The 23,281-nt window shown below is 37.4% G+C and overlaps 2 protein-coding genes across 4 annotated transcripts in view; one reads left to right on the top strand and one right to left on the bottom strand.

Moving 5' to 3' along the window:
- Positions 1-1,089: 1,089 nt before the first annotated feature.
- LOC107758498 (protein RD3-like) lies at positions 1,090-5,486 on the bottom strand. Its single transcript, XM_016576236.1, has 4 exons — positions 5,315-5,486; positions 3,590-3,692; positions 2,802-3,009; positions 1,090-1,848 (listed from the first exon to the last, which is right to left on the bottom strand). Exons 2-4 carry the CDS (start codon positions 3,690-3,692, stop codon positions 1,263-1,265), a joined length of 897 nt encoding a protein of 298 aa, XP_016431722.1. The 5' UTR covers positions 5,315-5,486; the 3' UTR covers positions 1,090-1,262.
- A 2,495-nt stretch (positions 5,487-7,981) lies between these two features.
- LOC107758515 (centromere protein F) overlaps positions 7,982-23,281 on the top strand; it is a 27,388-nt gene continuing 12,088 nt past the window's right edge. For 2 of the 3 annotated variants that reach the window (XM_016576264.1, XM_016576265.1), the window contains exons 1-9: positions 7,982-8,245; positions 9,751-9,969; positions 11,621-11,817; positions 15,136-15,239; positions 17,683-17,726; positions 17,823-18,087; positions 20,241-20,422; positions 20,508-20,633; positions 21,917-22,045. In XM_016576264.1, the coding sequence (XP_016431750.1) occupies positions 9,808-9,969; positions 11,621-11,817; positions 15,136-15,239; positions 17,683-17,726; positions 17,823-18,087; positions 20,241-20,422; positions 20,508-20,633; positions 21,917-22,045 (1,209 nt within the window). In that variant the 5' untranslated portion in view covers positions 7,982-8,245; positions 9,751-9,807. The remainder of the gene's footprint in view (positions 8,246-9,750; positions 9,970-11,620; positions 11,818-15,135; positions 15,240-17,682; positions 17,727-17,822; positions 18,088-20,240; positions 20,423-20,507; positions 20,634-21,916; positions 22,046-23,281) is intronic. The other variant, XM_016576266.1, reaches the window with a different exon arrangement.

Genomic DNA, 23,281 nt, shown 5'->3' with positions numbered 1-23,281 from the left:
AAATATAAGTCTGACATTTTCTTACCGTTTTCATGAGATTCTCCTTTCTAGTGTTAAGGCCTTCTGATTGCAGCCCCTGTAAATATGGGGTCTGTAATATTATATACTGTTTAGAGACTTTCAGTTTCATTTTCTTTTTTTCTTCTTTTTTTTTTTTGAGTTTGATTCTGCCAAATACACAAGGAGGAGTTACAGGAAGTTGCCTGGTCTTATGATTTTGCTTCGTGCAGGAATAAACAAGGTGCGAATGAAGACCAGTGTTTTATACAGTACTATAGAATTTAAAAGATCACAGTGCGGTTTAAAAGGCCCAAAGAGACTCCAGACGGATCTAAAGCTATAAACTGCTCATTCATTACATCAGGACGTGTTTCGTTCCAGGCCAGTGCAGATGACGTCTGAACATCTGGTGATGAAACCGATCGGTACTCTGAGAACTGAACGCTGGGTGCGTTTCCTTCATTTGTGAGGAGCAACTTTGGCCTGATGAACATATTGGCCATCTGCGCAAAGAACTGAAGATCAGCTCCTTCGTGCTGTGATGCTGTGAATAATGAAACAGGAGAGGGAGCTGGCAGAGATGATGTCTTCTTCACTTAGAAGCAGCATTTTCGAGGTCAAACTCTCTAATTTGGTAAATCACAGACTTTCTCTCTCCCAGACATGCCACACTATCTCAAATCAAACTCATGAACGATGTACAGTGTATTATTTAATGAGCACTTTTTATGAAGACTCCTGTTTCCAGGCTTTTTTAGCTGAATGGTCTGCATCTCTTGTATAAACTGAACACTGTTGTTATGTAAGGACAAACAGTACATATTAAAATACATCTGAGAAACTGATTATGGCTAATGTTGTTTTTGTCGCTGCGGCTGTAGAATTTTTGTAGAGTGAATCTCACAAAACATGGAATATGTCGCACCAAAATGAAAAGAAAACTGACATTGTTTTAATAATTCAGCAGCACATTTCACATTTTGAGGGTTTTATTATTATTTTGTTAAAAAAATTTTATTCATTACTTTAAAATAGTGTACAATTTACAGATTAAAAAATATTATTTTAACTTTTTTTTTGTTTGTTATTTTGTTCCCTTATTTTATAACACTTTTTTTTTTTTTTCCAGAAATATGACCTGGACATATTCTTGACAAGTTTTGTGAGCTTCACTATCACAGAAAAATTGAGCTGTGAAAATGCACACATTTATGCCAAATATTTATATTTACATCCAAATATTCAAAATATTTAAGCACACGTTAGAAAGTAAAAAAAAAAAAGATTAGGCCAGTGTTCTTTGGTTCGATTAACAAATGAACAGTGTTTGTCTTGCAATCTGAAAGCATAAGCTTTAGTCTTTCAAGATGTCTCCTTGAATCGGATTTTCTTCCCTTCTCTTGTTCTTTGCCGCCGCCTCTTTTTTTCCTCCTCCATTGCCAACTTAAGCTTTTCGAATCCTTCTTTCCTCTGTCTTTCTCTTCATCTCTTCCTTTCGTTAATCTCTGAGCCGCCTGCTCAAGCGGAGTGATCTCTGGCATGCTGAGGCTCCGTCCCTTCCTGGTGCGCATGGCGGCTGCTTCCTCGTCTTCATCAGACCATGTGTTTTCCTCTTGCAGGTCGTTGCGGGAACCACCGAAGCTTCCCTTCCCGCGGTTCAGGGTGCGGAACTTGGATCGAAACGTGACGAAGGAGAGGCTCTTGCTGCGCTGTTTTTCCCAACGGTTCACCCGATTCTCGAGCTCTGCGTCTCCCTGAAGCTCATCCAGGCAGTTTCTTAGGACGCCCCGGAACAGTTTGGGGACGTCGTGCACCTCCGCCTCAAACTCTGACAATAGCTTCCTGAACCTTTCAAACAAACAACAAACATCAAAATCTTAGAGATATTACATGATTCACCTCTGTCACTATAACTCTTATTGGGCAATACCTACCAGGGTTAAGTAAAACTAAAGCAGCATAAAACATTTTTGTTACTTGAAATAACATAAATCTTGATGGAAATAAAATAAAATATTAAGAAAAAAAGGAAACTTTCAGCTAGTTGCCAAGGAAACACTTCTCATTTTTGTTTTGTTTACCGGTAACCTGATGTACTAAAATAACTAAAACTAAAACTGTATGAAATAATACAGACGACAAAAACAAAAAAAATGACTAAAAGTAACACAAATTAAAAAGGAAAATATAAAAATAACTCATTGTACATTTACATTGTTTAAAATAATCACAGTAAGTAAAAAAGATTACTGGAGTGAATATTTACAAGAAAATTCTGCTTAGTCTTTCTACTTTAAAATGTAATGTTTAATTCAGTGTGTTACCTGCCATTTCTTTGTAATTGTAAAACAAGCGATTTCTGTTTACTACTAATTCTAATATTCTAATAGTATATAGGCTATGTGTATATATATATATTCATGATACTAAAATAAACTAACTGAAATAAGTTAGTTAAAACATTTTATTCCACATGTACACACAAATACACATATAAAAATAGATTAAAACATTAAATACATTAACTTAAATAAAACATTACTAAATCTTGTTTTATTTAAGCTTAAGCTAGTTGCCAAGGAAACATTTCTTATTTTCATTTAGTTTTACTTGGGGTACTGAAAAACCTAAAACTTAATAAAAACTATATATATATATATAAATCACAAAAACAGACTACAAAAAATTACAAAAATTTTAACAAAACTTAAAATGAAAATGGAAATTATTAAAACCTAATTCAAACTATTAATAAAAATGATAATATTATCTCAATGATACTAAAAAACACTGATACCCACCTGACAATGACCGGGCCGCACTGTTGAGGTGGGATCTGTGCACAGAGGTCCTGCAGTTCCAGCACGTCTCCTGGCGTGAGCTCGTAGGGGACGTGTGGCTGAGGGCCGGCCAGCCAGCTGTAGTCTGCAGAGGAAGAGTTGCGGCGTCTGCGAGTCTCTGCTGCCTTCTCCAGCTGGATTCGCTCGGTCCGTTTCGGCCAGCTCCAGCATCAAATGGCGCTTTTCCACTGCGTGGTACGACTCGGCTCGGCACGGCTCAGTACGGTACGGCATGGAACGGCTCGGCTCGGTTTGCGTTTCCACTGCAGTTCAGTACCGCTTTAGAGTGGGCGGGATTATTCACGTGTCGTTTATAGTTGCGCCGCCTCTACTGCCGCGACTCCTGAAAAACGTTTTCATTCTGCCTCACCCCATCAAGCTCTTGCTGGATCCGCTCCTCTGCTATCAACGAGAGGAACGTCTGTACTTCCTCAACAGACAACAAAACTTTTTGGTTGTTAAAAAAAGGTGCGCTTGTTCAAAACAGTTGCGTTCGATCCTTCGCCGGCTGTGCTGATTTAAATCTAGCGGTTCTGTTGTGTTTGTGTCGCAAGTTCAGTGACGCAGGTAGTGACGATTCTCTCCGGCCAATCCGTGATCAGCAGAGTTTACACGTCACGTTTTGGTAACGGTACGGTTCACTTGGAACCTCAACCGAGGTGGTACTAAAAAAAGTACCAGGTACCAGGTACTGTACCCAGTGGAAAACCCCCAAAAAGGCACCCGCCCGGAGCCGTACCGTGCCGTACCATGCAGTGGAAAAGCGCCAAAAGTGTTGGTCACCAGCTCCTCTGGAGTACGCTGGCCGGGAACCTTCGGCTCCAGGGAAAACACTACTGACCAGGGAAACATCTGTGAAGGCAACAACCATTCAAATTTGAGTTATAACCTTCAGATTTTAACATTGAGCACTGTTTGCAAGTGATTGCCAGATCAGCAGATTTCATTTTGACAGAGACTTTTTTTTGTTGTTAAACATTTAGAAATGACATAAAACTGTATTTGGTGCACCAATACCAAGTCAACCTGATTATCTATCTATCTGTCCGTCCGTCTGTCTGTCCATCCGTCTGTCTGTCTGTCCGTCCGTCTGTCTGTCTGTACTTCTGTCTGTCTGTCCGTCCTTCTGTCCGTCCGTCTGTCTTTCTGTCCGTCCGTCTGTCTGTCGGTCATTCTGTCCTTCTGTCCGTCCATCTGTCTGTCTGTACTTCTGTCTGTCTGCCCGTCCTTCTGTCCGTCCGTCTGTCTGTACTTCTGTCTGTCTGTCCGTCCGTCTGTCTGTCTGTACTTCTGTCAGTCTGTCTGTCTGTCCGTCCGTCCGTCCGTCTGTCTCTGTCCGTCCGTCTTTCTGTCTGTCTGTCATTCTGTCCTTCTGTTCGTCCGTCTGTCCATCTGTCCGTCTGTCTGTCTGTCTGTCCTTCTGTCCATCTGTCCGTCTGTCTGTCTGTCTGTCCGTCTGTCTGTCTGTCTGTCCTTCTGTCCGTCCGTCTGTCTGTCTGTCATTCTGTCCTTCTGTCCGTCCATCTGTCTGTCTGTACTTCTGTCTGTCTGTCTGTCTGTCCGTCTGTCTGTCTGTCTGTCCTTCTGTCCGTCCGTCTTTCTGTCTGTCTGCCATTCTGTCCTTCTGTTCGTCCGTCTTTCCTTCTGTCCGTCTGTCTGTCTGTCTGTCCATCTGTCCGTGTGTCTGCCTGTCTGTACTTCTGTCTGTCTGTACTTCTGTCTGTCTGTCTGTCTTCTCATCTATATATCTGTTGTCTGTCTTTCTGTCTATCTATATATATGTATATATACATTTTAAACATGTAATTTCTAATATGATAATATTAATGATAATGTAATATTTAATTATTCTAAATTATTATATTTATTATAATAATATCAATTTAACTATTATTATTTCTATTATTGTTGTTATAGATTAATAATTCTAATAATTTCTTGTATATGTTTTTATTATAATTATTATTTGGAAAACTTTTTGGAAAATTTTTACCTTTTTGATCCCTCAGATTATTCATGTTTTATATAGACATATTTAGTATATGTCTGACTGTTTGGTCCACATTTAAAGGCCTGTTTCAGTGCTAAATAGTATTGTATATAATACTAATATATAGTTTGCATCCCGTATAGTAATGTACTATAAAGCAAATACCGCTCTATTCTATTTACACCCTTGTACTCATGCGTGGATAATTATCAAAATTGTTAATTTCATATAGTCAACTGGATAATTATTCAGTGCAAATTATCTCAGGGTGCAAATATCTGCATTGTGTTACTGGTATTATTTGGAATTATAAAGACGTATGGATGCTCAACTAAAGTTGAGTACAGGAGCAGGACACAAAGCAACAAAATAGGTGAACAAATGTAATTAGCCACACTCTTGATATTATAGCAGCTGAATTTTATTTTGCAAATGCAAAATTTTATATATATGTATATACTGAAGTTGCAAAAAAGGATATTACCTTTCAAATAATGTGAGTTTTATTCCTGTTTTAATGTGAAATATCTTCAAATTGGACCCGAAGATGTAAATGTAGAGCCAAAATATTAAAATCCAGGGTTTGGTTTCCAATCTAAGCACTCCAGAGGAGACAGCTCTCTCCTTTGCGTTGTTTTAGACACTGTAAATGTGTGTATGTAATCCTATATAAATATGCAAGCTGGTATTTAGCTATCTGATTAGCTCAATGAACACACACCTTGCATATCTTGTGATCTCCTGCTCATCCGCAGGAGCTGATTGCACAATATCTCCTCGCGCGCAACATGTGTGCACTGAATTATTGCACTGATTTTTTTTATATATAAATTAATGCACTGAATTTGTATTTATTACATCATGTTCATTTTAGACTATTAAGGAATTTCTAATTAAATCATTTGTGGCACTTTTGAAGAGTAACAAAGCAACTTTTATTGAACTTAAATTTCAATCATTTATGACCATTAGATATTAAAGAAATAGTTCACCCAAAATAAAAATGTACTGAAAATTCACTTACACTCAGGCCATCCAAGATGTAAATGAGTTTGTTTCTTCATCTGAACAGATTTGGAGAAATTAAGCATTACATCACTTGTGTAATTACATCACAGTGAATGGGTGCCATCAGAAAAACATCACAATAATCCACAAGTAATCCACACGACTCCAGTCCATCAATTAACACCTTGTGAAGCGAAAAGCTGTGTGTTTGTCATAAACAAATCCATCATTACGGTGTTTTAACTTTAAACTGACACTTCTGGCCAAAATAACAGTCCATAATCCATGATAAAGCTTCCTCCAGTGAAAAAGTCCATCTCCTATTCTCTCAATCAAAATTTACCATCATATTTTTTAGAACTGTTTTGGGCGGTTTTCGTTGTAAGCAGTGCTTGATGGATTATTGTGATGTTTTTATCAGATGTTTGGACTCTCATTCTGACGGCACCCATTCACTGCACAGGATCCATTGGTGAGTAAGTCATGTAACTCTAAATTTCTATGAATCCGTTCTGATGAAGAAACAAACTCAAATTTACATCTTGGATGGCCTGAAGGTGAGTAGATTTTCAGTAAATGTTAATTTTTGTCTTAACTATTCCTTTAAGTTCTGCTAGACACCAACAGGTGGTAACATCATTACTCAGAGCTGCTTAAGGAGTTGTGTAACCCACACACACATTGTCTTAATCATTATGTATCTGTACCCAACTGTCTGTGTCTGATCAGCCCGAAAGAGGGAGAGAGAACAGAACTGTAGGTGCTGTGATGGTTTCCGCTCTATTCAGCACTTCAGAGGTTTAATCTGCATATGTGTGATCATGGATTACAATGCACTCCTATACGTTTCTCAGAAACAAGGGCCGTGGCGATGGCGCTGTTTATGCTGGTGTAGACCAGTGAGAGTGACCAGTATGTTACATAATGCATGACTGATGTACTAGTAGGTGCATCTTGTTTCTCTAAATAATTTATGCAGGTTTTTCTTCTTCTTATGGTTTAACCTTCATAATTTTGACTCAAAAGCACTGATTTAATATGTATCTTTTTTTTATTTATATATATTTGCCCACTAGAATTTGTGGGATGCCTATTATGGAAAATACTTCAACTGAATTAATGAACTAAAATCCATTCTAATCTTAACAATAATGGCAGGTAATTGTATGAAATTACAATTAAATACAATACTAAAGTAGCCATAAATATCCATAAGAAATCATATCATGGTAAATCATAAATGGTACATTTTTATGTTTTTGACGAAATATCTGTGAAATATCTGTAGATCTCTGTGTTTACAGAGAAACTAAACCCATACTAAATTTAGGGTTCCCACTCCTTATAGGCCTAACCCAGCTAACAAAAAATATATTCTAGGAACGTTTTCTAAGTTTCTCATTAAGTTATGAAAATGTTATTTCTGAATGTTCTGTGAACGTCCAAAACATCCACCTTTTTAAATGTTTAAAATGTTTTTTTTCTCTCTCTCGTTTATGTGAATGTTAGAGACAACATTAAGGGAATGTTCCATTTTATAATCGCAAACATTATGGGAATATTAGTTTTGAATGTTCTCTGATCCATCTGAAACTAATATATAATAGCCTTTTTTTTCCTTTTTTTTTTTTTTTTTTTTACGTTAGACGAAGTTAGAAGGTCCAGCTTAACTGTTTTAGAAAAACATTCCATAAACAACGTAAAAAAATTAGAACGTTAACATAAGAACGTTAATAAAGACCAGATTAACGTTATTGGAGGAATGTTTGATCATATCTTTTGAGAGCCTCGCCAGGACGTTAGCCACAGTTCTGAGAACGTCCCTGTTAGCTGGAACTAGCTAATTTCTAACCTAATTTTTGAAAAACCTTTCTAGGATCTATTTTTCTGTTCAGATCTGGAAATCCCTCTTTGAAAATAATGTCAATGTAAAATAATGTGATATAAAACAGTCTGAAATAAAGTGTTTAATGATTTTGCTTACTCAAGTAATTTTTTAATATTATAAATTATATACTTTGAATATAAAATATTTGTATTATTTTATTTGTTGTATATATTAAATCAGCGAAATTCAGTATTATATTAAAACAATGCTTTTGAAAGGTTCTTGCGCTGACCTGCGGTTGCCGCTGCACTTCAAGGCCCCGCCTCTTTATGAACGTCACGGACCCCACACACGCCTCTCGTGAAATCATGCTCGGCGGTTCCGAGGGGCACGAGATAGCGACCGCGTGCGCTCAGTTTTGACTTTTAAAAATAACGACAATCTGTAAACGTTAAACGACCAGACGCCTCACATGTAACAGATATACATATCGGATCTACTTTATTAACAGCCACGTAAACGGTGTTCAAGACGTCAGGATCGCTGTGTTTTAAAACGATCAACATTTCAGAAGTCCCGGTAAGTGATGCCACATTGTTTGATTTAGCTGTAGCATTTCGTTTTATCAGACGGTATTTTGCTCTGCGTTTGTCTTTCTCAATAAATAAACTATTTTTATTGCACTGCTGAAAGTCTTCAGGTTATAGTTCGCTCAAAACCGGCCAGCAAATTTACCAATGCTACTATGGCGAAGGTTTAGCTCATGAATATTAAGTCTAGTCTTTTTCGCAGCCTTCATTCACGAAGCTTAATTGATATTCATGAGCCAGGACTTCGCCATAGTAGGATTCATAAATTTGCTGAGGTTTATGTTTGTAAATATACAGTGGATGCTGTAAACGTAAGGCAAGACTGTTGTTGAACGTGTATAATCGTCTCGGTAGCAAACACGGTTATTAACCCAGCCTGGCGTCAGCTGTATTTGAAAGCACCGTCTTTGATGCTTTGTAATGGAAATGAAGGTGCATGGAGAGATCTGACCAGGATGTTCACAGATTCCGGATTGTCCTCATTCCTCTCTTTTGGCAATCCAGTTCTCACTGTCAGTGACTGAGAAGAGAAACTAAACACGAGATTGAGGGTTAATGTAAATATACACTTTCACTATGTGTGTGTGTGTCTGTGGGACTGTCCAAACCTTTACTTTAGTGAAATTATGTAAGTTCCCTTCAAAGAATAGTTCACCCAAAAATGAAAATGTCTTTATTTACCTAATTTGTTGAACAAACATAGACTAAACGTATGTAGGTTGTGTGTGTGTGTTTATATGAAAAAAATTCTAGTTATAATGAAAGGGAATAAGAATTGGACCCGTCAAGCTGTAAAATTACCTAAATAAATAAAATCACCAAGTATGGTAAACTTGGTGCATAATCCACATCTTCTTACACCTTATGAAACTACTGTATACAAAACAAACCGAAATAACTCATTATGCAGAAAAAAAATCTTGACGTCGTCTGCCTTAACTCAACTTCGCGTGTTCATTCTGTGCATGCATTGTTCTTTTGAGTCCAATAATTTAATTGAATTTATTGATCTATTACACAAAAGGCGGTCTGAATGGTTCATTCAGGAATCGGACTAATCTGGTTTTTGAGTTTAACTGACAGTCCCTGTCCTTTGTAATTCCATGGATAAAAACAACCAGTACAATTGTCAGTATTTCTTTTGTGTTACAAAGAAAATAACATGCCATACAGGTTTGGATGAGTAAACAATCACAGAATCTTCTGTTTTCAGTTGAACTTGAGGTGTTTTGGCAGCAAAAGTCCCTTAAGAGAGTTTCCATGAACACTCTGACAAACACACACACCCTCACCATCGCTGTGATTTTTCCTTTATATAAAAATGCGGACACAAGGATTAATTTTCCTTTTTGTCATTAGTGAATGTTAAAAGTATGTGAACTGATATTTCTGGTCTGAAACAAGTACAGACAGCTGAGAGTGTCTCCCCTGAGGCAGCACACCAGATCCTCGTGAACAACATTTTAAGATCTTTCTATATCTCTTCTGTGTCAGCACTGGAAGATGAGCAGCCGAGCTTTCTGAAGCATCAGTCTGTAAGCACCTGCGGCGATGAGCTGGGCCGGAGACGACTGGACCGTGGGTCTGACGGGTCACGTCCTACAGAAGGTTCAGCAGCTTCAGGCTCAGAATGAGAAACTGAACAAGGAAAAGCAGCAGAGGCAACTGCAGCTGGGCAACTCGGAAGCAGCTCTGCATAAACAGAAGCAGAAGGTGTGTTATGGCGGTTTAATTGAGCGATATGTACATGAGCATTTTAACCTTGTTAAGTCTGACATATAAAAAAAGAATCTGAAAAACTTTTTTTTAATGGATCAGTTTATTGAACCTTTTTTTGCGCATGTTATTTGATACATCGGGCCTTCATAATTTATATAATATATATACTGAGAATATGGAGCTTGAAAAATAAAAAAACAAATTTTCCCCAAACTGAGCAAAAATATGCAATTCAGTTCAGTTGCTGGTATTTATATGGCCAGAAAGTTTTTTTTTAGTTTAACTCTTTTTATTGATGCTGTTCAGAGAGATACAAAAATTAAAAAGAAAATAGAACAGTAGTTTAACAGAGATCAAAATTAAATTAGTAAAAAAATTCCTTACTCTCGGAGTCAAACACAAAATAGCCTACAAATATGAATGCTAGCACCAAAAACAGTACAAAAAAACAAAAATTAAGAAAAAAAAAAAAAAAACGTAAAAATGAAAAAGTAAATATGAATATATACATAAAATGCAGTAGTTGGAACAATTCTGAGGAAGAAAAAAAGGGAGAAACGACTTGCACCCAAGTACATAAACACTTCCAACAATATGTTTTTTTTTTTTCTCTGTGCTTTCCATTTATTAGTAAATCAGGGGCAAGAAAACGTAAAGGTCAGGTATAGAGAAAGGGTTTTTCTTATTTTCTTACCTCTTCCTTTAAGAAGGGTTGCCAAGTAGTGTGAAATTTTTCTGTATTACCAAGTATTGTAAATTTGATATTTTCTATTTGAATAAGCTGCATCAGGTCGTGCAAAGTAGCTGGGTGGGGAAGGATATTTCTAGTTCAGTAATATAAGCCTTTTAGCAATTATCAAGCAGAAGGCGAGCGCATTTGATTTTGAGGGTGATAAGGAAACATTTGTGGGGATGAGTCCAAATAATGCTACTAGGGTGCATGGTTCAATATCTAAAATAAAACAATTAGAAATTGACTTAAAAAAAATTGATGCCCAGAAAGAGGTCAGTGCTGGGCAAAGTCAAAAAGTAAGATAAAGAGTAGCTGGAGCTTGTTGACACAGATCACAAGATTGATCAAAACCAGGGTTGATTTTAGACAATTTGTCCAATACACTATGTCCAGTTGTGCAATACACTATGCAACAAAAAACTCACAAATAGAACAAATAAACTTTCCTCAAAAGCCTAATGGATCATATTTGATACTCACATTTAAACATGATTTTTCTAAAAAATAATAATTATATATTACTGAAACATTAAGAAATATTATTGAAAATAAAAAATGTGTTCTTGTGTTTACTTTATAAAAATGAACATGAACCACGACCTGAAGGTGCATGTTTTTACAATTATACTAAAATGCCTTTTGCTTGCTAAAAACATGAACTATCGATCAAACAACAGAAGGCATGTAGTAGATTGTGTGCAACAGATTTCTGAGCAGAGTTTTTATGATATTGATAATTTAGAGGCTTTAGCAATTCATGTATCAAATATGATACAGAAGGCTTTTTATAGGGTTAACAGAGGCACTCTAGCAATGCAGAAAAGCTGCCTGCGAGGACACCAAATGGAAAGTTGGCTAAGAGTTCCAGCACAGCTGTCGGGATGTGTTATGTAGCGTCTTCCTCTCTGTCAGTATGAGGAGGTGCGTGTGGAGCTGGCCGCGGTTCAGAGGGAGCTTGGAGGAGTGCGTGAAGCAGTGCAGGTGGAGGTGCGGGCCAGAGAGCGTCTGTCTCACGACCTGCAGGTCAAAACAGGTCAGGTGCACTCGCTGGAGGGACAACTCGAATCTGCCAGAAAGCTGACACAAAACCTCACACAGGAGATCAAACGGTGAGACGCACACACAAATCATCCTGTCTGTTTACATACCAAACTGAACCAAATCATATGACAATGATTAGCAGTTGAAATGTCATTTTATTCTTACAGTGATCCTTGCATCACTACTGTATTTATTTGTCTGTATTCAAAAATGAAATAATGTTCCAAATTAGGGTTGCGCAAAAATTTTTGAACTAATCTTTTATAACCCCAAATTGTTTGCGGACCCCATATCAAAGTGTCGTCAAAGTTCTGTCATCAGTTACTCACCCTTATGTTGTTCCAAACCTGTATGCATTTCTTTCTTCTGCTAAATACAAAAGAAGATATTTTAAAGAATGTGGGTAACAGATTTGGTTTCCATTGACTTCCATGTACGGACAAAAAAACAAAACAAAAAAAAACAATGGAAATCAATGGGAAACCCACTATCCTAAAGAGAGATCCACCAATCAGAGAAGTTGCTGAATATCGCGCACTCAAATCAGTCACACACACTCAAATTTAACTGTATTAGGAAGTGGATTATGTGACAGTCACATCCTGCACCTTCATTGGGTGTTGCTGTGTATTTGCATAAAATATAACTTGGCTAAATTGTGTTGCATAGCCAAGGGTCTCCAGTGTTTGGTTTCCCTCATCACATTAAAAATTAATGACCATTGGTTGCTTTTTTGCTGCATATCACTGTCAATATGAACGTCCATTAAAGAAATGCTTCACCCAAAAATGAATTTTAATTTTTATGTGGAGTATCCCTTTAAAGTGGAAATTTCCTGTATTTTTATTAAGTTTCTGGTTATTGCTGTTTTCTAAAGAGATAACATTTCAATACATTTGTTATTTAAGCCTAATACTGTGTTTTTAGCAGTTAAAGAGATTAAAAATGTGTCATTTACTCACCCTTATGTCCTTCCTAACCTGTATGAGTTTCTTTCTTGTGTTGAACATAAAAGATATTTTGAAGAATGCTGGTAATCAAACAGTTGAACAATTCAATGCAATGCAATGATGATTGAGAGATGAACAAAAACTTTCCTCAAAAGCCTAATGAATCATGTTTGATGCTTAAATTTTAATCATTTAAATGTTATGATTTTTCTAAAAAATGATGTATGGAAAATCAAGAAAAACCTAAGTTGCTTCCTAAGGTGCATGTTTTTACGGCTATACTAAAATGCCTTTTGCTTGCTAAAAACATGAACTATCGATCAAACAACAGAAGGCATGTAGTAGATTGTGTGCAACAGATTTCTGAGCAGAGTTTTTATGATATTGATAATTTAGAGGCTTTAGCAATTCATGTATCAAATATGATACAGAAGGCTTTTTATAGGGTTAACAGAGGCACTCTAGCAATGCAGAAAAGCTGCCTGCGAGGACACCAAATGGAAAGTTGGCTAAGAGTTCCAGCACAGCTGTCGGGATGTGTTATGTAGCGTCTTCCTCTCTGTCAGTATGAGGAGGTGCGTGTGGAGCTGGCCGCGGTTCAGAGGGAGCTTGGAGGAGTGCGTGAAGCAGTGCAGGTGGAGGTGCGGGCCAGAGAGCGTCTGTCTCACGACCTGCAGGTCAAAACAGGTCAGGTGCACTCGCTGGAGGGACAACTCGAATCTGCCAGAAAGCTGACACAAAACCTCACACAGGAGATCAAACGGTGAGACGCACACACAAATCATCCTGTCTGTTTACATACCAAACTGAACCAAATCATATGACAATGATTAGCAGTTGAAATGTCATTTTATTCTTACAGTGATCCTTGCATCACTACTGTATTTATTTGTCTGTATTCAAAAATGAAATAATGTTCCAAATTAGGGTTGCGCAAAAATTTTTGAACTAATCTTTTATAACCCCAAATTGTTTGCGGACCCCATATCAAAGTGTCGTCAAAGTTCTGTCATCAGTTACTCACCCTTATGTTGTTCCAAACCTGTATGCATTTCTTTCTTCTGCTAAATACAAAAGAAGATATTTTAAAGAATGTGGGTAACAGATTTGGTTTCCATTGACTTCCATGTACGGACAAAAAAACAAAACAAAAAAAAACAATGGAAATCAATGGGAAACCCACTATCCTAAAGAGAGATCCACCAATCAGAGAAGTTGCTGAATATCGCGCACTCAAATCAGTCACACACACTCAAATTTAACTGTATTAGGAAGTGGATTATGTGACAGTCACATCCTGCACCTTCATTGGGTGTTGCTGTGTATTTGCATAAAATATAACTTGGCTAAATTGTGTTGCATAGCCAAGGGTCTCCAGTGTTTGGTTTCCCTCATCACATTAAAAATTAATGACCATTGGTTGCTTTTTTGCTGCATATCACTGTCAATATGAACGTCCATTAAAGAAATGCTTCACCCAAAAATGAATTTTAATTTTTATGTGGAGTATCCCTTTAAAGTGGAAATTTCCTGTATTTTTATTAAGTTTCTGGTTATTGCTGTTTTCTAAAGAGATAACATTTCAATACATTTGTTATTTAAGCCTAATACTGTGTTTTTAGCAGTTAAAGAGATTAAAAATGTGTCATTTACTCACCCTTATGTCCTTCCTAACCTGTATGAGTTTCTTTCTTGTGTTGAACATAAAAGATATTTTGAAGAATGCTGGTAATCAAACAGTTGATGGTCCCCATTGACTTCCGTAGTATTTTTTTCCCCCTATTATAGAAGTCAATGGGGACCAGCAACTGTTTGGTTCATCAAAATTCTTCAAAATATCTTCTTTTGTGTTCAACTTAAGAAAGAAGCTTATAGGTTTAGAACGACATGAGGGTGAGTAAATGAGAGAATTTTCATTTTTGGGTGAACTATTCCTTTAAAACCTTAACTAAAACAAAAAATTGTTTTCTTTAATTGCAATGAAGCTGAAATTAAAAAATTTGATGAAAACATAAAACATTACAAACTTAAAAACTGAAATATTAGAAATAATTAAACAAAAATTTGAAATGTTGTCTTAAACTAAATGAAATAATGTTTAATTTGAAGTACTAATAGTGAAATAAAAAAATAAAAGAATAAAATCTCATAAAGATGGCAAAAGCACATCACAAAGTTGCTTAACCTAAAATTTGTTAAAATGGGAACTGAAAATAAAAATAAAAGCTAATTCAAAATATTAATAAATACGATAATGCTATACCCTGGTGTGGCACTCGTGATGGGTCAGGCCTAAGGTGCTGTAGTGATTTCTGTACTACTAGTTAGCACCAAACTGAATTTAAATTTGTTTTTGAGAAACCTTTTTGCCCCATTACTCTGTTGTCTATATCGTCCTATAACAAGCACCATCTCTTTTTCTTTCTCTGCATGTAGGCTTGAGGCGGAGCTGGAAAAGCTGCAGAAGGGAAATGGCTCTGGGGAATCCATGTTGTTTTCCACACCTTGTTGGAACATGAGCTCTCCCTGGGACAACAACGGTAGCACCCCTCTAGTGTTCATTTCGTTAACGAAGACTATGATGAAAAATGTTCATTGACGAGCTTTTTTCCCATGACTAAGACGTGACGAAGACGAAACGATAATAAGGTCAATAAACGATAACTAAGACTATATCCACATGCAGTTTCGTTAACGAAATAAGACGAGACTAAAATGTATTAAAAAAAAATAAAAACTTTACCAAAAACCTCTTTTTATTTTCGTCAAAAAAGGAGACAATGTTATTGCAGACTGCTCTACACGCCTGTATACGCGAGCTTTCATGTGTGCGGTTGCCAGATATCAAGAGTTCTAATCCTCGAATCAGAGCTTCGCTGTTACATTGATACATTTTCTGCCCGGTGTTTTACTTATTTTAAGCAGTCTGGCAACCGTGCGCTCGCTCCTCATTGCAGAAGCGCTGCCGCCGATAATCTGAAAAACAAACAAGCTGGAGTTTAGCAATCTAAATGAAAGCGTCATTCATCCGGTCTGTGTTCTGTCATGAGATCTCGACTGTATTGTTTGCGGTTGTGATCGCTGAATAAATTCACTTACTCAACCGCTGTTGTTTTAATAGAGAAATAGTCTATTGTACGGTGGCCAAGAAGTGCAGAGCAAATCACAATTCTGAAAACAAAATAGCAAATTACAAACGCAAATGCAAGTCTAAAAAACAAAATAACAATTCAGAAAGCACAACAACAATTCAGAAAACATTATAACGAGTCAGAAAACACAACGACAAATCCGAAAACAAATTTACAAGTCAGAAAACACAACGACAAATCAGACAAACCGGTAAAGGTAGGTATTGTTTGAGACAGCGCCATTGGTTAGGGATTACTCACCGCTGACCGGACGAAAAGGGAGAAAAAAAAAGTTCGGCAAAAGGTGGGATCGAACCCGTCTCGATCGCGTCAAAAAGCCTAGGGCACGCACTTATCCATCAGCGGTGAGTAATCCAAACCAATGGCGCTGTCTCAAACTATACCTGCCTTTTCCGGTTTGTCTGATTTGTCGTTGTGTTTTCTGATTTGTTAATTTGTTTTCGGATTTGTCGTTGTGTTTTCTGACTTGTTATAATGTTTTCTGAATTGTTGTTGTGCTTTCTGAATTGTTATTTTGTTTTTTAGACTTGCATTTGCGTTTGTAATTTGTTATTTTGTTTTCAGAATTGTGATTTGCTCTGCACTTCTCGGCCACCGTACTATTGCGATTTGGAATTACTAGGAATTTCACTGTTATAATATTTTTTTTTTGTTTTAGTTTTCATAATGTAGACCGAGAGATTGCATAAGTCTTTGGTATTAATTTATATAATAAAAAGCCTATAATAAATATGTACACTAGATGTAAAATACACCATGTATGAGTCCACATTCTATTGATTTGTGCTTACTGGTGAAAATGCAATACTTGAAATGCAAAAGTAAATTTCTCAAATGACAACAATCATTACGATTATAATTGAGCAAAAATATTTTTTATCAGTTTAACCATTATACAGAATGACTTTAGGTTTTAGTCAATTTCATTGACTAAAACCTGACTAAAATGCTCATACATTTCATTGAATAAACAAAAATAGGACAAGTTTGTCTAAATATGATAACTAAAATGTACATTTGAGTAAGACTAAATTAAAAATGGCTGCCAAAATTAATACTGTAAGGTTAATTAATAATAATAACCTTATTGCTAAAATGTCAAGTTTTCATTGACTAAAACTAGACTAAAATACTTCAGGATTTCTTGGACTAAAACTAGACTAAAATGTTGAGACTTTTAGTCGACTAAAACTTGACTAAAACTAAATAGGATAAGGTTGACTAAATGTGATAAAAACTAACAAGGACATTTTAACACAGGACTAAGACTAAAATTAAAATAGCTGACAAAATTAACACTACACCCCTCACGCTCAGTGCATTTGTTTTTCACTTTTCTGCAAAATGTATCCCCTGATTAAAGCAGCACTATGTCACTTTTTCTGTGTTCAAAATTTGCAAATTTTGAGTTTGCAAAAGCGAGTACATCAAGAATTCATCTTCCAAATCGCGTTTTTGTCTTATTCCGAATCACTACGGTACACTTATAAGTACTTATATTTGGACTATTGTAGCCTGTTCGGGTCGTCACCGCTGTGGAGTAACACATACCTGCGTGAATCGCCATAGACATAAACTTAGAGAAGTAGCTCCGGTTGGAATGTTCTTCCGCGGGATGTGTGCAGTTCTGTTTATTAACCGCTAGAGCGCCAAAAGTTACATAGTACTGCTTTAAGTAGGGGAAGGAGTGTTTTATTTTTCTGAAGGTCCCTAAGGACTGATTGCGTGGTACACAATGTGTGATGGCATTGTTTCTCTCTGATTTTAACTTTGCTTTTGTGCATGTGGGATGCATCTAGAAAGATCTATTCGTCTTTATCTAACTCTGCAGGTGGTTTCAGAGCAGAGAGTGAAAGCAAAACACAGCATGCCAGAGTAAGTCACGTATACATTTAAGAGCAACCTCTTAATAAGAAATGTTGTTTATGAATATACTTCCTGACTCATTTCGCTGTGTTCTGTCTGTTGTAGCAGCAGCTGCAGTTTGGAGACGTCCCCAAGCCCTCAGTGGGTGGGGCTTCCTCCCCGTTTCCACAGCAACCTCATAAATCCCCACCCCTTCGGCGCAACATCCGCCAATCGGAACCGTCCACCCCCTCCTCTGTGTTTCCATGGGAACGTGAGGATTTGTGGTCCACTCCCAAAGGACGACCAGCTTCCTCGGTTTCATCCAGTGATGTCATAATCAAGAACAGTGACTCAGGGATGGAAGAAGCCTTGAGGAATGAGATAGATGGTGAGCTTCTCCACACACTATTGGGCTTTTAGAAGTTTTGCACTGAAAAGCTGAATTGAAATCAGTTTTTCAAGCATCGCTGAGTAAAACAAAACAAGGAATCTTTTTGCAACCAGCCTGACAATGCTCTTTATTTCTTAAATACTGAACTACAGTTTGAGTTACATCTCTCTTCCTGGGTTGTTTGAGTCCAGGACATTTGCTTTTCTGCTCTGTAATAATCATAAATGACAGCAGTCCAAAGTCACTATTTACAGGGTTTTGGCATGGCTTCCAATGAGATCAACCTGGTCAGTGGCATGAGAAGATTTGTGTAGTATTTGCATGTTTAAGGAAGTAGGAGATTTTTACAGCAGTCGTAGCTTCAGACTGTGTTGGAAATAAATTGGTTGCATACCTACGTGTGCCATAAGAATGTGTCTGTTTAAGGTTAAGGTAGTTTAAGGAAATAAAGTGTAGTTTTATTTATTTTGTGCAGCTCTGTTTGCCCATTAACCAAGGGAGAGTATCATGTTTATTCATTGAATGTCAGGTGGATTTACATAAGCATCCTGATTATTAGTGAGTGAAGTAGTCAGGTTTCCATTAATATCCTCCTAGTACAGGAGGCGCAAAAGTAACCCATCTACAGAATCTAATCCAAATAGAATTTGATGTTTTCTGTGACATTTAAAAGCAAGGATCTATAATATAAGTATTGCTAATAATTCTTAAAAGCACATAAACTACTGTTCAAATGTTTGGGCCGGGGGCAGTAAGATTTATTTGAAAGAGATCTCTTATGTTTACCAAGGATGCATTATTTGATCAAAAACGCAATAAAATGCATAATTTTATGAAATATTATTGCAATCTATTCAATGTAGAAAAAGGTTGTGCTGCTTAACATTTAGATTTTTTTCTTTGATGATTAGAAATTTAAAAAGAACAGCATTTATTACTGTTTACTGTTACTTTTGAATGAAATGCATCTTTGCTTAAAAAAATCCTTTCTTTATAAAAAAAAATGCCCGAGCCAAACTTTTTAAATCGTAGTATATAATATATATTTCTACCTTTTTCACTCTAAATCTGTGTTATCAAGTTATCAAGCATCAAAACATAATTACATACAGTGAATAAGATAGATATTTCTTTAGTACCTTTGCAAATTCAATTCAATCGAAAAGTTAACAGTCAACATTCAGCGTTCTTATATTCCAACATTTATGTAGATGGACTGATAAATGGCATAACTTAGCGTAAATGCTAATATTGTCCGATTTGTGGTATTGAGCTTTGTTGCAGCGTAAAATGAATAAAATGAGAGGAGGGAATTGTACACACTGACACATGCTGGTCTTATCTGTTGCCAGAATGGGACACATTTTTGAGGTGGTTTAGTGAGAGAGTGGGTGTGTCTATGTTGAGCAAGAGAGATCAGTTTTACACTGTGTGTGTGTGTGTGTGTGTGTGTGTGTGGTATGAATGTTCTCCATTGTTTTGTCTCTTTGTGCTGGTGAGTCATCAGTGAGGTAATCAGGGTTGGTCATCTCCACAGACAGCTCTCTGCAGCTCACACTATCACTGATTCTTCCCAATAAACACTTCCCTTCCAATGGCCTCTGGATCCGGAATGTAAACTTTTTTGGAATCTAAATTCGTCAAGAGAGGCTGTAATAAACTGTCGCTGTGGCAGGTGGTTCAGAAGGGTTTTAAAGGGGTCGTATCCAACACTTGAAACATTTCATTTCTTAAATATTCTAAGAAGGTTTTCACTGAAAGTTATTGTTTACCTGACTATTTCATGCATCTCGGTGACCCTAAGATTTACACAGGCTGTTTTTGCTACAATGGTAGCAAAATGACCAAAAGAAAATATGCTAAATTATATTTCAAATGAAGACAATGAAGCAAAACAATTTTTAAGGAATATTTTAACAAAAAAAACTTTAGGATCTTTTTACGAATTTTTTGTCATTGTAAGGAATGAGAATTTGAGGGAAAATAAATGCTGAATTGTCCTGAAAATAATGCTTATATTTTAATTTATTTAATTTATTTTATATATTACTGTTTTAATTCAAAATACATCAAACACTTATTTCAGAAGAGCCAAAAATATCAGTCAGAATGATAACATAAATAATTTAGTGACCGTCTGTCTCTCTCAGAGCTGCGTGTGCGTGTATCAGATCTACAGCGTGAGGCACAGCTGGAGTCTGAGCGCTTGAGGGACATGGAGTCTCGCCTGGCTCAGGCTAACAGAGAGATCAGCACCAAAGAACAGAGCCTGACACGCACGCAAGACCAGCTGACCCGTGCACAGACCCGCATCACACAAGAGACTGACCGGGTAATTTATTAATATTTATTTTAGTTAAAAATCACTGTCTGTACTGTGTATTAAATGTTTATAAAATGTCGCTGTGTGTCTGTAGGCCCAAGCTTCTGAGCAGAAAGTGAAGCAACTTCAGGAGGAACTGAAGTGTCAAATGCAGAATACTGAAACCAGCCGCTGCAACGCAGAGCAGCGCAGGAAAGACATGGAAAGAGAACATCAGAGGGTGAGACGGAGAACATGGACACGCTTGTGATTCATTGTTTCCTGCACTGCCCTGCTACTAAATACACAGCCTCATCGCTCTTTTATTTTTAGCTCCGAGTTGTAAGGTTCCTGTCTTGGAATTGATTGTTTTGTTTCCTTAATAATAGCTCTTTTCACAATGTATGTTATTTCAGTGCAGATGTACAGAAAATTGTGCCTTAAAGGGGTCATATGATGTTGCTAAGTCAAATTATGTTGAAAGAACATTATTTTGTGTATTTGGTGTAATGAAATGTGTTTATGCGTTTTAAGGTTAAAAAACACATTATTTTCCACATACTGCACATTCTTGTTTCTCCTCTATGCCCCGCCTTTCTGAAATGCGTCGATTTTTACAAAGCTCATCGTTCTGAAAAGCGAGGTATGCTGTGATTGGCCAGCTATCTAGTGCGTTGTGATTGGCCGAATACCTCAAGCGTCCGCGTAAACGTAAAACCATGTCTGCATTTGTGATCGGAGAAAAAATGACAAACAAGCGCTATTCTACACTGCTCAAAACTCGCGTTTGAATCATCAGTGGCAAATTCTTTACATATGAAAATTTACTTGCAGTCTGTGAGTCAGAATAGCCGGCATTGTAGTCTACTCTCCCAGGATCAGGAAACAAAGTAGTTTCGCTTTCACAAGCGTCACACACGACGGGCTTGAGTGAGCGGAGGCCGGTGGGCTTGAGAACGGCGCGGATTCGACGAAGGAGCGGCCGGCGGGCTTGCGGCAACCACATGTGATGACCCCGGGCTGGACTCCGCTTCGTCCACGGTGAAAGCCGATCCGGCGATCCACAGCGCGAAGTTGATGTATTTCCTCAGCGACCAGCACGGATCAGCTCTAGGCATGACGAAGCGGATATCGTCCTCTTTTGGAAGGCCAAACAAAGTAGTTTCGCTTTCACAACGAAACACAGCGTCTCCACAACATGGCGGAAACAGCGAGAATAAAAGTTACGCCTTCTTTCTTTGTGTGAACATTTGGGCGGCGTTATGCAAAGATTTCCCACATCGTCACGTAGACATGTGGGAGCGTGTTAGAACGAGCCGTTTTAGGTAGGCGTGGTTAACTCTTAACTTTTATAAAGCATATCTCTTTGGATTTGAGACTTTAGTCTTTGCAAATTTACAGATCTTCTTTATGCACCAAGAGCTTGTAACGCTTGTAATTTTTGTAAAGGAAAAATTGAAATCGCATCATATGACCCCTTTAAAGTCCCACAGTGACTGGAGATGGTTGTGATGTGTTGTGTAGGAGCTGTTGGAGCTGCAAAGAGAGAGACAGGCTCTGGAGAGACAAAATCAGCAGGAGAGCAACAGACTCAACCAGGAGATCCAGCAGGCCAGAACACTTCACAACACGCTGCAGGCTCAGCACGACAAGGTACCAGGGCTGAAGAGTAACTAGATGTAGCGACCCTGCTGAATTGACTAGAATAGTGTAGGCGTTGCTCAGCCTTTATATAAATAGTTACTTAGAAGTTATGCTATTGCTATTACTTTGTGTTTGCCCTGGTAATAAAAAATACAGCCAAAAAAATTCCACTTTAAAAAGGGGGTCCCACACATATCTAGGCAAGCCTTGATCTAGTAGGAAACCCCTACAAAACCAGAGCAAAGTCCTAACAGCAATTCAGATCCACCTTTTAACAACTTGGTAGTGCTTTAGCAATCACTCCGTGAATACCCTTGTAACTGCTTAGCAACACACTAACAACCATTTAAAGGGATAGTTCACCTGAAAATGAAAATGACCTCATGATTTACTCGCCCTCAAGCCATCCTAGGTGTATATGACTTTCTTCTTTCAGCTTTATAATGGCAGTGAATGGGGGTCAAGATTTTGAAGTCCAAAAAAGTGCATCCATCCATCATAAAAAGTACTCCACACAGCTCCGGGGGGATAACCTTCTGAAGCAAAGCGATGCGCTTGTGTAAGAAAAATATCCACATTTAAAACTTTATAAACCGTAATCTCTAGCTTCTGCTAAGTGTCGTTTGCACATTCACGAGAGTGGCGTTTCAATGGATAAATTGAAAAGCATCTGTTTTATTGACATCTTTCCACAGGTTGAAACACTGATCTTTCAAGAAATCTTCTGATGTTCATTCATATTTATTTCATGCTGTAGTCCGTAGTAAAGAAAAACGGTTCACGTGCGCCCCATGCTAAATGTATTGTTTGCGTTTTGTGATCAAATTGACAGGCTTAGAAATCTAAGACGGTGTTTCCCATACATTGATTTATTTGTGGCGGACTGCCACAATACCAAAACTGACTGCCACAAGTAGATTTTCCAAAAGGCTTTGACTTCGTTGAATAGACATGAGCACTGCACGTTTCAAAATCAAAACGCAGCGCGGGTATTTTTATAACACTGTATTTCTAAAGGAAACTGACTCTCTTCAGAAAATTTTCAACGTCATTTTCATTTCATCTTGCATGTAATGCCTGAAAAGTAGTGGAGCAGAGCACTGCTTTGTGTACAGCCGTTACCGGGAAACCGCTATTTCTCCTGCTCTAAAATCGCCTCCTGCTGGCAAAGAATGAAATTGCATGCATATATATATATATATATATATATATGTGTATGTATGTGTGTATATATATATATATATA

This window comes from Sinocyclocheilus rhinocerous, unplaced genomic scaffold (genome assembly GCF_001515625.1).
Source record: "Sinocyclocheilus rhinocerous isolate Xijiao unplaced genomic scaffold, SAMN03320098_v1.1 scaffold474, whole genome shotgun sequence".
Taxonomy (NCBI): Eukaryota; Metazoa; Chordata; class Actinopteri; order Cypriniformes; family Cyprinidae; genus Sinocyclocheilus; species Sinocyclocheilus rhinocerous.
The sequence above is the reverse complement of the archived record's forward strand: the minus strand, read 5'-3'. Positions and strand labels throughout refer to the sequence as shown.

What these genes read in the sequence shown, in the direction of transcription:
- LOC107758498 (XM_016576236.1), bottom strand. Translation starts at nt 3,692, where the DNA reads ATGTTTCCCTGGTCAGTAGTGTTTTCCCTGGAGCCGAAGGTTCCCGGC. An exon ending in TGGCGCTTTTCCACTGCATG is followed by an intron (nt 3,010 to 3,589) that starts GTACGGCACGGT and finishes GCGCCATTTGAT; the next exon opens with GCTGGAGCTGGCCGAAACGG. An exon ending in TGCGGCCCGGTCATTGTCAG is followed by an intron (nt 1,849 to 2,801) that starts GTGGGTATCAGT and finishes TTTGTTTGAAAG; the next exon opens with GTTCAGGAAGCTATTGTCAG.